At 40.9% G+C, this 16022-nt stretch overlaps 1 protein-coding gene across 5 annotated transcripts in view; it reads right to left on the bottom strand.

The window, feature by feature from the left end:
- The window catches only part of DMD (dystrophin), a 1939482-nt gene that overhangs the window by 52317 nt on the left and 1871143 nt on the right, over positions 1-16022 (bottom strand). For 2 of the 5 annotated variants that reach the window (XM_090265340.1, XM_090265336.1), the window contains 4 exons: positions 6760-6926; positions 3892-4003; positions 2339-2475; positions 1596-1634 (listed from right to left, as the gene is read on the bottom strand). In XM_090265340.1, coding sequence (XP_090121466.1) covers positions 1596-1634; positions 2339-2475; positions 3892-4003; positions 6760-6926 — 455 coding nt within the window. Of the gene's footprint in view, positions 1-1595; positions 1635-2334; positions 2476-3891; positions 4004-6759; positions 6927-16022 lie in introns of those variants that run through there. The other 3 variants (XM_090265335.1, XM_090265337.1, XM_090265339.1) reach the window with 2 other exon arrangements.

Below are 16022 nucleotides of genomic sequence, written 5' to 3'. Positions count from 1 at the left end.
AGAGAAAATATTTTAACAAAGAACGTTATTAATTTTAAAGTCCTTCAAAGTTTAAAACAAACAGTGTCTAGTTAAAATTAGTTACATCAAACTCATTGTCATAAAATTTTACCCTGAGTGTATGTAAAAAATAAACATCTTTTCTTCTTCTTTCCTTTCAAGGAAATGTTGCTTATTCTTAATATTTTGTGTATCTCTGTCCATATCGTTTTAAAAATTATTCTTTAGCCTATTTGTTTTTAATTTTTTTTAAATTGGTTAAAATTTATTCTAACCAAGGGTAAATTCATTTGTTTATCAGGATTCAATCAAGCTGAGAAGTTCAGTATATCACTTTTTAAAAAGCTTCCTATTTACAAAAGGGCCTAACTTCTATAAATAAATAGACTACCTGGGTTAGGGAAAACAATTACCAATAACAAGGAACATAATTGAATCTTAATAACTCCCCAAGTTGTTGAGGCATGATGATTAAAGAAATCAGGTAGTTCACTACTTATAGCTCCTATATCTCAAAATTAAGGGGCACGATAATACAACTGAAAAAAAAAAAAGATGCCTTACACTTCCTTTAGGCCAATAAAGACTAAACCTCAATTGATCGTTTGCATTTATCACTACCAGATTTTAAAAAAGGGTCTACTTTAAGTTAAATTACATTGTGGAACAATAAAAAAGACCCAATAAAAGTAGATTGAATTCTTACATAAGCCTGTCTTCCAAATTGGTCATTTATTCCTTATATATAATAGAGCTATCTGACTTTAAATACAGATTTTAATAAAGTACACTTTGAAATACCAAAAACCCACACAATGACTTTAAAACATGCACACTCTGCTAATATGTAAATCGCAGACCCCCAAAATGAATTTTCTACCATTATAAACGCTTAGATAAGTCTAGTATCTGTTTATATCTAATATTAGTATTATTAATACATGCCAACAGTAATAACAAAGACTGCAATACACTTTCCTGCTTATGAGCTAAATATTTAGTTTGGAGAGGAGAGCAAAGTGAGTTTAGTTAAAAAATAAGCTCATGTATATAAATATCAGTCAATTAACATGGCATTACCTGATAAAACGTCCACACACCTTCCTGAAATTATTCAGCCCAACTCAACATCATACTATAAAACAACTTCTGCTGGTATTTAATGGTCTGCTTATAATAGGCCCCAAGGAATAAACCATCATCCTTTTGAAGGTCCTAAAGCACTGACTCCCAAGAAATGTGGCCAAAGAACATTATTATGTAATCAGAAAGCTCTTCCCTGCTTATAATTGAAGAACATATAAACATATCTCCCAGGAATACAACTAACAACCCAATAATTTCTTTGATGTTCTTTTGAACTCAGGGCCAGGACGTCTGCTGGTTCCAATTTGCCCAGGTGGGGACCTGAACACCTTGCTCTGATTCTGATTTGTGCTCGATGGCCCTCTGCAGGTCTCATCAAGGGAAGAAAAAATAATGGCAATGAAAGAAGGGACATCAACGTGTCTTTAAAACAAAACAAATAAACCAAACAAACAAAAAAATTGGAAAAAGCAGCAAGCAAATGTGTCGGTGATAGCAGAAGTACTCACGCAGAATCTACCGGCCAGAAGTTGATCAGAGTAACCGGACTGCAAAACAAAAAATGAGGTGGTGAAGACACACGGGCAAACTCAGCCGCAAAAAATAAAAAATAAAAAATAAAAAATTACTGAAAGGCCAAAATAAATAAAACCCAACCAATTAAGGAGAAACCATGGAAAGCAACAGCCAAAGAAAAGTGGAACGTGAATTAAAAGGAAAATCAACAGCGGTGCCACTGCCACCAGAGCGATGGCAGAAAGAAGAAGGTTTAACAGAGGAGAGGGCAGCCTCAGTTGGATTATGAGAGTCATTACTACTTACTGTGAAGGAATTTCCTGTGACTACAGTTTCTTTCAGGAAGGAAAAAAGTGACTAAATATGACCACACAATCAGATCCAAAGAGACACATGGCAACCGATTAGCGAGGGAGGAAAATTCAAAAGGCAATATTGGAATCACACATTTGTAAACAGTGCCATAGTTCTTAAAAGCCTTGGAGAGGTAATTAGCAGCTATATCATGGTGGTTCCCCTGTGAGATAAGGTTTGATTTTTGGAAACGGTCATTGTCATGGGACAACCGACACAGGAAATGCCGAGTGGACATCAGCCTGTTCTGCTCTTTTCAGCTACAGTCAATCTAGAGGAAGAAACAGGAGACACTGCATGTGGGAGTGAAGGAGGGTGTTGGGCTGAAAGGAGCTCAAACAGGCACTGAATGAGAGTCTGCTGTGCTTTCGCCACTACTCACGTTTCCATGTTGTCCCCCTCTAAGACAGTCTGCACTGGCAGGTAGCCCATTCGGGGATGCTTCGCAAAATACCTTTTGGTTCGAAATTTGTTTTTTAGTACCTTGGCAAAGTCACGGACATCTTCTCCGGAAGTAGTCTGAAAGGGAAAGCACACTGACATCAGACTGGGAGAGTGAGGCCTCTGGGCCAAGCCAGTGCTCAGCCTCAGGGCATTCGAGTCTCTTTGTAATTTCGGAGGGAGCAAAGGTTGAGAGCAAAGGCTCTGGAGTCAGACAAAACGAGGGTTTTGAAACCAGGCCTGGCATTTCCTAGTGGGGTTCATTTGGGTGACTGAGTTCTTTCCCCATCTGAGGCTCAGACCACCTAGTGAAGTGGAGGCAATCAAACCTCAAGAAGGTGTTGCGATGGCTAAATGAAGTATCTCAGCTACTCGGCTACTCCATAAATGGTTGTTGAACAGAAGGCTTCAAGTCGAAAAGTTAACCTTATTGCCACACTTGATGGTATTTTAGAAACTATGGTCCAAGTGGATACCATGTTTCACCCACTCAAATATCCTTCTAGTCACGGCATGGTTCATTCTCCAACACCAAATACCTTTGCAAAAGGAATCAGAGCGAGAAAAACAATGAAAAAAACCAGGAGGGTCACTCTGACGATGGAGGAGAAAAATACTTCAAGCAGAGCTTCTTGAACTTTGACGTATATGGGAACTACCTGCAGATCTGGATAACAGGGAGGTTTTGATTCAGAGAGTCCAGGGCGGAGACCTGAAGTCCTGCATGTCTAGTTAAGTGAACTCCCAGGTCACGCCAGTGCTGCTCGTTGGCAGGCCATACTCTGAACAGCAAGCAGCTAGTGTCTAAGGAACATAAGATTTACACCCAGGTCTGTCTGACCACCAGGTTTAGGCTGTTCAAATCTGGCCAGTGAATTTCCCAAGTTCTGCTATCCACTGAACGTTTCCGCAGAACATCATCTTAGGAGAAGGCTCTGCCTCCTAATTCCAGACCCTTGGACAAATTATTTAGCCTCAGGACCTCAGAGTTCTCGTCTGTAAAAAAGGGGGTAAAAACAATACCTATTTCACGCAGAGTACTTTTAAAGATCAACACCTAGCATTTACTTGGCAGGCGGTAGGTAGTATATAGAACAGATAAGAGATGAGCAAAACTGATTGAAAGGGGTGGGCTGTGAATTTGGGGGAAGCCACATTAGACCTCCATACCCAACATGCCCCATGGCCATCAAACGTCTCCATACAACTGGTAGGGCTGTGCAAAAGAAATGTGAAACATCTTCCCTATAACCAATGCAAATGGAAGAAACACCTATTTATCACCTGTGCCAAGCCTTTGCCCTATTTTGCCTTATGCTCTAGGGGTAAGGTCAATCCTGGATGCTACATTTTGGAGCCACTTTAGCTGGGGAACATCTGGGGAAACATCTGGGGAACGCAGACATCACAGCATTACACGCGATCTGCAATACTGTCCCAAATGGAATCCTCCCCCCGGTGCACTCGCTCATGTCAGGGAGGCATCTAACTTACCGGAGTGCAATATTCCACCATGGGGTAGTGCATTTTATGGCCTTTTGCAACTCGACCAGAAAAAAAGCAACTTTGGCAGATGTCATAATTAAAGTGCTTTAGACTCCTGTACCTGGTAAATAACAAAAACAAACACATATGTATTTCTTCAAGTCAAATTCCCAAAGGCCGCTCTTTAATAAATCTTCTTCCACATTGTCTTAATTCTAGAAATAGACTGCAGTATGCATTAATCCCATAAGGTCAGTGATTAACTTCCTACCTCCACAATTCTCTGGTGCTTCTCCTGCAGTATCAAAACATTTTGTCAGAAAGATTATCCTATAAACATATGTGAGGAGGAAAGAAAAACTCTGCTCTTATTTAAACTCCACTAGGAACTCTTTCAGATTAAGTAAGAAGCTACTGGCAAACTTCCACTCTTTTGAAGACTGAATACCAGACTTTGAAAGAACTTCGAGAGAGAGAGAGATCCGTGTATGGCAGTCCCCCTACCCGTCACAGGGATAAAAGTTTTCAGAAGCAATTATTTTCAAAAACTGTATATAAACATAAAGCAATTTCATTCAACAAAAGAGAAATTAAACAGGGACTTTACATTAAAATAAATCTTTTAAATTACATTTTCTGATTGACACGATTCATCTTCAGAGAGTTGTTTGGATAATCTCTTTGATCTCTCTTCAGAAATCCCTTCCCACATTCCCCAGTAATGATAACTGAAGCCCCAAGAAAGGACAGAAATTGAATTAAATGTAAGAATGTATGATCTGTGAGTACTAGATGGTACATTTCCTCTTATTCACAGAAGAGTATATCCTTTGTTTCATTCTCTCTCTGCCTTTTGCTTTCTCAGGTAAGAATCTTAGCCAATTCAAATAAACATATTCCTTATGTCACATATGGGAACGTGGGGCGAGGGTGGGAGGCACCTTTTTCTTTAGATCCCAACCATCTTTAGGGGAGAAGGAAGGAAAGAGAAGTTCTGATTCCTAAAATAATCTCATTTGCTAAGGACCAAAGAAGTGAATGTGAAAATGCTCTTAGATCCTCCGAAGTATTCTCCTTTTTTATTTTACAAAACTGCCCCCTATGAAACTTACTAAGGAGGGAACCGGAGAAAAGAAGGAATGCGCTGCTCTCCCCTGTGGTTGCCACTGCCTGCTCCCCAACTCCACCCCCCGCACCGCACATCATTCTAACCTGTCAAAACCAGGGAGGAAAGAAGGTGTCCTTTGCAAGCACTGCCTACCCAGTGTTGTCTATCTAGGTTTTGGAAACCTCTAAAGGTTTTGTAAAACCTCGTTGTAAACAGCATGAAGTATGGAAGGACAGAGCACAGAAATGACACAAAGTAGTTATTAGGCAACAAAGTCTTAAAACAAGTCCAAGCATAACCAGGAAGAGTATTTACTTAGCGGCTAAGTGGATTCTGAACAGGCATAAACTATGGAACTGGTTTACAACTTTATGGCTTATTTCCTGCTAAGGAAACCTGGATGTTGATCCAGATGTTTTAAACCCATCATTGTTTCCGATTTTGGATTTGGGATTACTGTTCAATAACATGAATTCATTTAAAAATACACTGTCTCCCCAAACAGGTCAACAAGGTGGAAGATTTAAGAGCCAATTGTTTTCCATGACAGTTTAAGAATATCAGAAAAATAACCTGCTATGTTTCCTGTCTCTTTCAGTTTTAAATTGATAAGGAACAGTTTCCTTTTATAGCTGCTCTGCGAATCTTTCATTTACTTGCGTACTTTATATTCCCTTAGAAGTTCATTAGCATACTATGCAAAGAGCATAATCAGACTCACAGATAAAGGAGTTCTAGGGTGCTTAAAACAGGCCTTATTACTTTAGGGGAAGAATGCTGCAAAGTGAATAAGAGACTGAGTTACCATAACGGGTCTCCCGAAGTGGAATCATTTCTTAGTTTTATTATTGCCAGAACACGGCGGCAGCTGGACTGCCCGTCAGGACTTTTGATGTATGCAAATGAACCGTATGCAAATGAACTGGGATCTAGCCCCTCCCATAGGAAATGAAAATGGACTTTGCTTGTTCCCAGAGAAATGTTGAGGGACCTAGCCCCATATATTGACTGGCTTGGTGGGGGAAAAGCAGGGAGATGTAAATAATCTGCTGAATGTGTTGATGGGTAAACTCACCCTAACCAAAATGTATGTTGGGCAAGGTGTAGAGAGGGTGCCTGCAGATGCACAGACAGGCAATCCCTATGGACCCAGGTGGGTGACGGTGAGTCTCCATGCCCCCTTCCTTCCCCTTTTCTTTTCTTTCTTCTCCCTTCCCACTTCCCCCTGCCCTTACTCCTACTGCCCCTCAAGTCAGTCCTACAGTTTCCTCTTCCCTCGACCCCCCTTTCCTCTATTCCCTCAGTAAACCTGGTGTAAAATCCTAGATGGTTCTCTGGGTGATTTCACAGAGCAAGGCTACCTGACAATAACTAATTCTTGGATACGTTCCATATATAGAAAAGACCGTGAAAGAAAGGAAAGATAGTCAAAATGTTTTGGTTCCAGGAAGGAAGAGGCAACAGTTTATCCATGGATGGACAAGTGTCTTGGTGGAGACAGACAGTCCTGTGCACCCAACACTGTGCCCCTGCAGAGCTGAAGAGTGACGCTGGAAAGGAACACCGGCATAATAAGTCACATCCATCAAAATAACTTAGTGATCAGTGGAGTTGCAGGAGTGGTGGAGGTTCCACCTCGGTCACCTCCTTGCCCACTCTGAAGAGGAACAAACTAACAGCATCTGGTACAGGAGGGAAAAGATCAAGGCATAAAAAAAGCAAGGAATGACACAGGAAAAAAATGACATGGGGGGGGGGGTTCCTGGTACCTGAATCCAATGATTGGACACTCCTTGCAGATGTTACACTTGGCCTGATGCTTGGCAGTCTCTGCAGCAGCCACTCTGTGCAGGACGGGCAGCCACACCATGGACTGCGGTTCCAGCCTCATCCAGTCTAGGAACAGAGCCGCTTCGATCTCAGGCTTATTATTGGCCTGCAGAGACAGGAGGGACAGCGGGCGGGGGCAGGAGGTGACAAAGTAAAGGAGGCACATGTCAGTTCAGGTAATCAGTTAAAAGAAAGAAAAAAAACCGACAGTTGCACAGCAAGGCCCCAGGTTTTATAGCCACCAACCCGTAAGGCTTTGGTGAACTGCCATTACTGTGTTTGGCTGCTAGATGACAAGAAAAGAAAGCAAAACAAAACAAAGCAATGGAAGGCAAAATACACACCTGAGTGAGACTATATTCAGTTCCAGTGTTTGAAAAGATATATGAGTTAGCCACAAGTAAAAGGCAAGTGTTTATTGATAAAATTTCAAAAGAGGAAAAAAAAAAAAGCAGCTCAGGAACTATTGATTCCTTTTTTTTCTAAAGAATCTATTTCTCAATGTGCCATAGAATCATAATGAAGAGGCTTTACAGTTCCTCTGGTCCCAGAGCTTCATTTTACAGACAAGAAAACACACAGATGTAAGTAGCTTTCCAAAGGCTGTACAACGCACTGTGGTATAGCTGATGCTAAATGCAAACTCCAGGTCTAGTGTTGTCATGGTGACCTGTTGTTTCTTTGTCTGTCTGTCTGTCTCTACTCCCCTCTCTTCCCTTCTCTCCTTCAAAGCCTAAATTTAATAAACACCATTCCTCCCAAACAGTATAATGACTTTACAAAGCTTGAAATATAGTAGCTATCACTCGATTTACATATTATCATAGTCACGTATTTTAACTAGATCTTGTTTTTTTAACCCTACAAGACTTTTAATTTTTTTATATTGTTAAATTGACCCCTATATCGACCTGTTTCTTTTTGCTTTTCATTCCTTTAGTGTCTCTTGGTGGTGAATTTCTCAGATGGTGGCTGAAAATCTCTTTTTGAATCCATAGCTATCTTCACAGGGTCTAGATTCTTAGGCTGGGGGGTTGCCTTCTTTTTGTTGTAGCATGCTGAAATACTATTTCACTTTTATTTCACTTTCTCTGCTGCTACTGCTCAGGAATCAGGAGTAAACCTGACTGCTGTTCCTTTGAGGTAATCTGTCTTTTTCCTGTCCCATGTTGTGTCTCAAGGGTTTTATTTATACTTTTCAGGATTAACTGGGCTTCTTGAACCTGTGGGTTAGTCTTTAGTCAGCTCTGGAATCTTCTCAGTGCTGATCTCAACAAACAGTGCCTCTTCTCCATTCCCTCTCTGCTCTGCTTACAGAAATCGTTGACATAAACTTTTTCAATCTAGCCTGCATTTCGCTGAAGGGGACATCCCTATTTTACCTTTTTTTGTCCTTCATACTTTGTTGCTATGAATTCCTGCTGCCTGGGTATCTATTTCTCTGTTTAGCAGCATCCAGTCTGATGTAAGCTCAATACACTAAGCTTTCAATTCTGGTTATTACAAGTTCTGTTTGGTCATTGTTAAGGTCACTACTAAAGTTTGTGGTTCCATGCAGATATTCTTCAGTGTTGTCTGTCATTGTCTTGTAAACACAGTAAACACAGTTTTAAAAAAAATAGTTTGTCTAATGATTCCAAGATATAAAATTAGTGTAGGTCTGCTCTGTGGTCTGCTTGTTCTGCTGGTTCTTGCTCACCTTCATTTCTTGTGTGCTTCATTTTTTCCCTTCACTATGTACTTACTGCATTGACCTTAAAATATTTTCTGGAGATACTCTGAGCCCTTGACTTAAAATGCCTTCTCCAGTGATTATTTTCATTTGCTTTGCCAAGAACCAAAGGGCACTACGTATTCTGAGACCAATTTAAACTGAATGTATGATGGATATTTGGCATCATATATGTAATGAGTATTTGAATTGCAAACCCATGGTGCTTCCCTTGGAACATGCTTTACTAATAAAGGCTCTATTCACATTTCAGATAGAAAGGCGGGAGGGTTCAGACCAATAGGTCACTTGGTTTGCAACTCTCACCGCTTCAGCAGTACTCCAGTCATTACCCCTGATTACCCATTTCCCAACGTTATAACGAGCTGTTTAACCTTGAATTTCCTAGGTGCAAAGTAGTATCAATTCAAGCTACCGATAAAAGCTTTTATTGACCCTATGTAGCGGGCCATCACACAGGTACTTGTGGAAACATTTTTTAAATAAAAAAAGAGTTCTAGAACCTAAAGATGAAAGGGACCACAGAAGTGAATTTGTCCCCTTGCAATGGCACAACGGAGCTACTTCAATATAAGACCTTGGGCAGCCATGGAGTCCAAACTCTTAACTAATGTCAGTGTGTTCTTACAGCCCCTACAGCAATACTGCCCATGCATGAGCGCGAACATCCTTAATGGATGCTCTTGAACATCTGTGTATAGGGACCCCTGTTAAAAGTGTTTCTTCGGCCCGAGCTGAAATTCACCCGCAGAGCAAATAGGATTAGAAGGCTCCAGAGTCCAACCACGAGAGTTCAACCCACCAGCTTTGCCACTTATGGGCTGTGCAACCTTGGGAAGAATAACTTTATCTGTCTTAATTTTCTTCTGCCATGAAATGGAACTATTAATAGCTCCTGCCTCATAGGGCTGTTGTAAGATTTAAATGAGTTAACAAGTGAAAGGCACTTGGAACAGTGCCTGGCACATAGCAAGGGTCATGTCAGTATTTGCTGTGGTTATTGTCATTATTATTATCCATCTGACCAGAAACCCCATGAGTTTTCAGCCTTGACATAGCTATTCTGGAGAGAATAGAGAGAAGGGAGGAAAAGAGATAGAGATGGGCAGGGGGAGGGGGAGAGAAAAATCAATGTGAGAGAAACATCAATTGGTTGCCTCTCGCATGAGCTCTGATCAGGGACTGAACTCACAACCCAGGTATGTGCCCTACTTGGAAATTGAACTGGTGACCTTTTGGTGTATGGGATAACGCTCCAACCAACTGAGCTACATTGACCAGGGTCACAGAGCCCTTTAAATATTTTACAGAGTTGTCATGTCTGTCCATGCTTCCTCATCCCTATTCCTTTTATTTCTTCCTCACATGACATAGGTTGATTTGCCACTGTCTTTTACAAATTTATTCTCCAGTTAGCATCTGGTGGGAATGGTACTTCCACTTCTCTGGGCAATATAATTGGATGACTTGCTTTTGTTCTGTGCTATGGGCTCACATAGGGTTTCCACTCAACTAAAATCTCTAGGTTGGTGTTTCCCTGTGTGTCCAGCAGAACAATCATACAATAAAATGCTTCATAAAAAGCAGCTCAAATTAATTAAGGACACATAGCATATTATACCTACTTCTTAAAATTCTTAAGATACATCAGCTTATTAGAAGGTAAGAAGGTCGTCTGTAAAGAAACACGTTCAACTGTGCTTGACCTCAGATATTCCCACACTCATTATTTGGTGATCCCAAGGCCTTTTTTTTTTTTTTAAGCTTCTAAGGCCTGTGGACTCCACAAGGTGCTAATGCTCTATGGGGCATGATGGGAAATGCTGTCTTCGACTGTTGCCAGTTATGCCTCTCTTCTGTTCTTGTTCATTTCCATTTGTTTCTGCTCACTTCTCTCTAAGTCTCTCCTGTCAGTTTGATCCCACAGAACAATCTCATCAATATCCTTAGAAATCCTGACTCTTTATAGCCCATGAATGAGCCATTATACCCAATTTTGTGTATTTTTTTCTCATTGTAAAACTTGTGTTCTGTCTTCCTCAGAAGGTCACTGGTAAAAATATCGGGTTTTTAGGTCAAAGTCAAACATGAGCCATACGACCAGAGCCTGCGCCTCAGGTCAACCACAGACCCTCCACCCAGCCCTCTCCGTTTGCTGAACTGTGACTCTTTCCAGTTACACCATCACCTAATCTCCACTGCACACGTTTCTCCATCTGGTACACAAAGATACCATGAGAGGCTCTATCAAAAGGACTTCAGGTTTCAGTTACAATATGTCCTGTAACAATCTCTTGCTCCACTGGTCTCGAAACTGACCATATCCAACTAACCCTTTGTAACTAGGGAATGAACCATTACAGAAAGGCAATAAATGAGGAGCACCACTAATTCTTTTCTATTTAAAACACGGGTTTACTGATGCTTAATCTGAGCCTAAATATTTTTTTCTGACTTAGGTTTAAATGATAGTTTGTTTAATGATGGGTTTAAAGACATGATGCAGAGTAAGAATGAATGCCTAAAACAGAGAGTGTAATATAGCAAAAAGCTTCTACTCATTCTAGAAGAGAAAAATAATCTGACCATGAGTCAGCTACAAATGTAGGTGCAAAACATTAAACAATTAAGGGAAATAACATGTCTGTGATGTATTACTAAAGGCATAGCAAGTATCACGTGAGGAAGTGATCTCATTACCCCTCAGCACTGTTCAAATTCTTCTTAGAAAACATTGTCTAGTTCTGGTGGCTATAGCTGACCCAGAACTTACAGAAGGCTTGGCAGAAAGACATGAGGCTAACTAAATGGATTGAAAGACCTATGAGAACAGCTTAAGATAATTGAGGTTATTTAGCCATAAGGGGGAAAAAAAACAAAAGGATGAACAAGAAAGAGTAGCTGAAGGGGCGATTTAATAAGTTTTCAATTATGCGGGTGGCTCCTGCATAGGGACCTGTGACCAGCTGCTCAATCCCTCCACTGAGGACAGAACAAGAAGTAAGAGGCTTAAGCAGCATGGAGAATTTAGGTTGTAATTCAGTCGGAAGAATTTCCTGACGCTGACAGTTGTTAAAAGCGTTAGTGTGAATTACCAAGGGAAGCTATAGACAGTGCCCCTCTTCTCTTTAAAAATACTAGAGATTCTCCTGTGCTTCAAGGCGGGAAATGCTCAAGGTCTATTCTAACTCCTAAGACACAAGATCCATCATTTGGGCTCCCTGAATGCTGCTCGCTTATGCCAACTGACAGCACTGGAGACAAGGCATCGGGATTCCCATTCCCATTCTGTTTCCAGCCTTCATTTTTACGACAAACCATTCTATATCCTGGTCTGATTCCCTCTCCTTTTGTCTGGCAATAAAGAAAGAACAAACTAAAACTTTTACAATCCAGTTCAAGTTGCATTCTAGAAAAAACATGGATAGACTAGAATGGTAGGAAGTTGTTAAGGTCAAAAGACAGGTTTGGGCCCTGGCTGGGTAGCTCAGTTTGGTTAGATCATCGTCCCAGTACACCAAGGTTGCTGGTTCGACCCCCGGTCAGGGCACATACAAGAAGCAACCAATGAATGCATAAATATGAGTTAGTGGAACAAGAAATCTCTCTCAATATCTCTATCTTCCCCCCTCTCAAACCAATAAATAAGTTTTTAAAGGAGACAGGTCTGATGGCATTGGATTGACATCATCCTTGTAGGTACCATTCTTTGCTGACTTACATAGATCTCTCAGGTATCTTCTCTCGGTGTCAAAGATGACCCCTGCCCTCACCCCTACATGCTATTTTTGAACCATCTAAGCAAAAACTCTAGGAATGGGCCCTTTAGCCCTAGATTGCTTTTGTTCCTTGTTTTCGGTAATGTCATATTTTTCCTCCTCTATAGCATGCACACACGAAAAGCAAAGATATCACTGTTCCTTCCACTGTGACAGCCACACAGGTTATTAACTATGCCAAGTTTCCACTCCTTCTCTGTTGGTCCTCGCCTGTCAGCAGCTCTCCGCCATCACACGGAGGCTGGGGGAAGGAATCAGTTGTCATTACCGCCTCTCCGTTATAGCACACTGCGGGGTTGCTCCATACAAAGGGCCTCTTCACAAGTGCAAAGACAGTTAAAGGAATCCCAATATCTGCTATTTCTAGCCAAAGGCTGTCACTGCCTATATAACCATGTCAGAGGACAGTATGCGGCAAGCTTGGGGTTAGGGGATTTGCCAGGGTTCAGAATGACTTTTGGGTTTCTCACATGTCGTGCTTTCCATAAAGTCTCAGGCACTGAAGGACCAGGCCCAAAATGGCTGCCAGGGGATCAACCTGAATGCTTCTTTTTCTCTTTGGAAATTGGTGCATGGCCACAGAAGAAGGGTGATGGTAAGATCTCTCAGCAAGCCCTGCATCCCAGCTTCCATGAACACATACATCATATGTTTAAGAGAAAGCAGCCGGCATCTCAAAAACCATGCCAATACTTAAGACATTGAGAAGAAAAATAGTACAGTGAGAGGTAAACATGCTAGAGGTTCTACCCAGTCGTTCTTGGATGATGAAAAGGAACTACTGTTCTGGATACAATACTTGCCTAAATCTCCTTAGTTTCTCCCCTAGATTGCAGGTTACTTAAAAGACAGGAACTATAATAAATAAATTGTGCTGAAATGAACGATGGGTGGGAATGAAGGAACAATGTGATCACAGTCCATAAAAGGAAGAACTATAATATCTGAATGAGTTTAAGATGAAAAAAAATGCCTAGTTATTCCAAAGAGTGAAAAAAAATTAAAGTTACAAGCATTGTCTAAAGAGTAGAGGCCAAAATAAGGACATTCTTGAACTGCCCAACGTTTATTTTCACATAGTTTTTTAAGCAAAGGTCTGGTTTGTCTGTTAAAATATCACATGCAAAAGGTCAATAGTCTATTTCCAGATTTGGAGCATATGTTTAAAGTATAGGAATGGCTTCAAATATAGGAATGCACAAAACTCACGCTGGGGCCCTTGAAGGGAACCCCGCAGGCAGGCAGCCATGTTCTAGGGCAGTGGTTCTCAACCAGGGACAAATCTGTGCCCCAGAGAACATCTGACAATGTCTGGAGACATTTTTGGTCATCACAACTGGGGAAGGAGCTGCTAATAGGATCTAGCAGATAGAGGCCAAGGTCCTGCTCAATGTCTGACAATGGACTGATCAGTCCCCTGCAACAGAGAATTATCCAGCCCGAAGTATCAGTAGTGCTGAGACTAAGAACCCCCTGCCCTAGAGTTAACACCTTACATCACCAGGGGTCATTTGTAGAAACTAAGAAACCAACACAGGCACCTGACTGTTAGCTAAACCCCAGACTTTCCTGAGAGCCTAGCAGGTGCCTGACAGGTATCCCGCCAGCCTCTGCAACACGGAAGATGAGACGCTGTGTGACGCCTATTCAATGACTGATGTCGTGAGACAAAGGGCACCCTGGCCAAGAGATTGGGGACAGAGGGGAAAAAGGACTAAAACCACACCACTGCCACTGAAACTGGAAGTTACAAGGGAACATGATAACGTCATCCAACCTGATTTAAAATTAAGTTGCTTTTCAAACAGACAGCTCGATGCAATGTATTCCAGGACAAGCCGCAGAAATTTATGTAATCATGCAAATAATTATCCCACACAAGGTAAGGAAGGTTAGCTAGTAGGAGTGTGTGTGCACATGTGTGCGTGGGTATGTGTGTGCATGAATGTATGTTTTTATTTTACTTAGTAGAGTTCCTGCCCATTCAGAGGAAAAACAATAACTAGATATACGCATATTAAATACATTCATATGCATGAAGAGAATTTTCAAACATTCTTATTGACAGAAAAAAAGGTCAGTTTTTTGAAAACACTGACGACAAACCACAGATTTCTAAAAAGGTTAATCTGTCCTTCCTGGCCATTTTCATTTGCTGTTTTCACCAGTAAAATGTTCCTTTCATAAATCCAAATAACCATTTCAATCTCTCTGCCATTGTTAATAAGTAATGACATTTCTAGCTGACAACCCAACATTTCTGGCCCTGATTGTACGAAGCCCTAGTGTTTGGGAAGATTTGCTGAATTTAAATGGATCTAAACTATTTCATGAATTATAGGCCATACACAAAGGTTGGAAACTACAAGGAGAATGACTAGCCAGGGTCAGACGGTGTAGGACAGGCAGTTCCCAACTGCTCCCTGAGCTGTCATTACAATTTCTTTAACAACCTCTAAATCTACGAAGGGCATCGGTGGGATACTTTACATAAAAGAGAAGTCTGCACTAGCGACGAACATAAAAGGAGGAACAAGAACAAGTTGTAAAGAATATTAATGACTCTTCTTCCAAACAATCCCAATTTTCATGAAAATCAAATGAGTGATAAAAAAATCTATAAAACTCTATGAAACGTGCATGTAACAAATACAATGGAAGGTGGCATTCTGATCCTGCTAGACACAAGAGGTATGTGCTTTTACTTTTGCGCTGCTAAGAAAACTCTAGTGTAGGGGCACAAGGGATGGTATATATGAGTTTCCCATAATGTTGTCTCACATCCGGCTACTTCTACTCACAGAACAGCTGGTCTCCTGTGAAAGGCCACCCTGAATGCACAAGATTATATTATATAGCTTATATCTCTGTTATAATACTTGTTACTCAGAAGATCTGGTAAGACTGCTGATAGTGGCCAAGCTTTGAAATACGTAATCTATTTCCCTTTCTGCCTTTTCCATTTATAACATTTAGCATATAATCAAAGAAACTTGGGGATAAGTAACTCTTGAGATAAACTGTTCATGGTACGGATGAAAAAAGGCTCAAAGAAGTTAAGTAAATGGCTCAAGATTATCTGTTGTTTTAATACTAAAAATATGTATGCTTACAGTAATCTTACAAAGGTTAAGACAAAAGTGATTTCCTATGGGAACATCCAGGCTGATCTCCAAAACCTTTTGAGTCTTTCACTTGTTTGAGGTTGCTAGAGGCTCTGATTTCTAAGGAAGGCCTACCTGAGACAATGCCCATGTACTGAATCTTGAACTGAGATACTCTTTATCGCTCCTGATCACTTCCTTTCTCCCTTATTTTTGGCATAACGTGTCCTTCCTCCTATAGTTAGGTGCTCTGGCATGCATGAACTACATGAATTGACAGGTGCAGGTCAACATAAGTTGACACAGCTAAAAGGAAAAAATACAGAGAAAATCCTATGAGTTTCTTAATCCTCATTAGCGCACAGCTCATGTTATATGATACGGGCAACCTGTCACTCCCACAAAAGAGTTGGTTAATGTGGAAATGCATTGATCAGACATGTTTACATTGCTGTGGGAGAACAGGAGTGGCAGTTCTGTACACTGGCATTGTAAGCAATGTCATGGCAAAAACAGTGAAGTCCCATTCTTTGTACATTCAAAATCACCTTGGATGTTCACAGTGATAATCAAGAAAAGAGGAAAGA

Source organism: Furipterus horrens, unplaced genomic scaffold (genome assembly GCF_987537825.1).
Source record: "Furipterus horrens unplaced genomic scaffold, mFurHor1.1.pri manual_scaffold_17, whole genome shotgun sequence".
Classification (NCBI taxonomy): domain Eukaryota; kingdom Metazoa; phylum Chordata; class Mammalia; order Chiroptera; family Furipteridae; genus Furipterus; species Furipterus horrens.
Note: the sequence above shows the minus strand (reverse complement) of the source record. Positions and strands in the feature narration are given on the sequence as shown.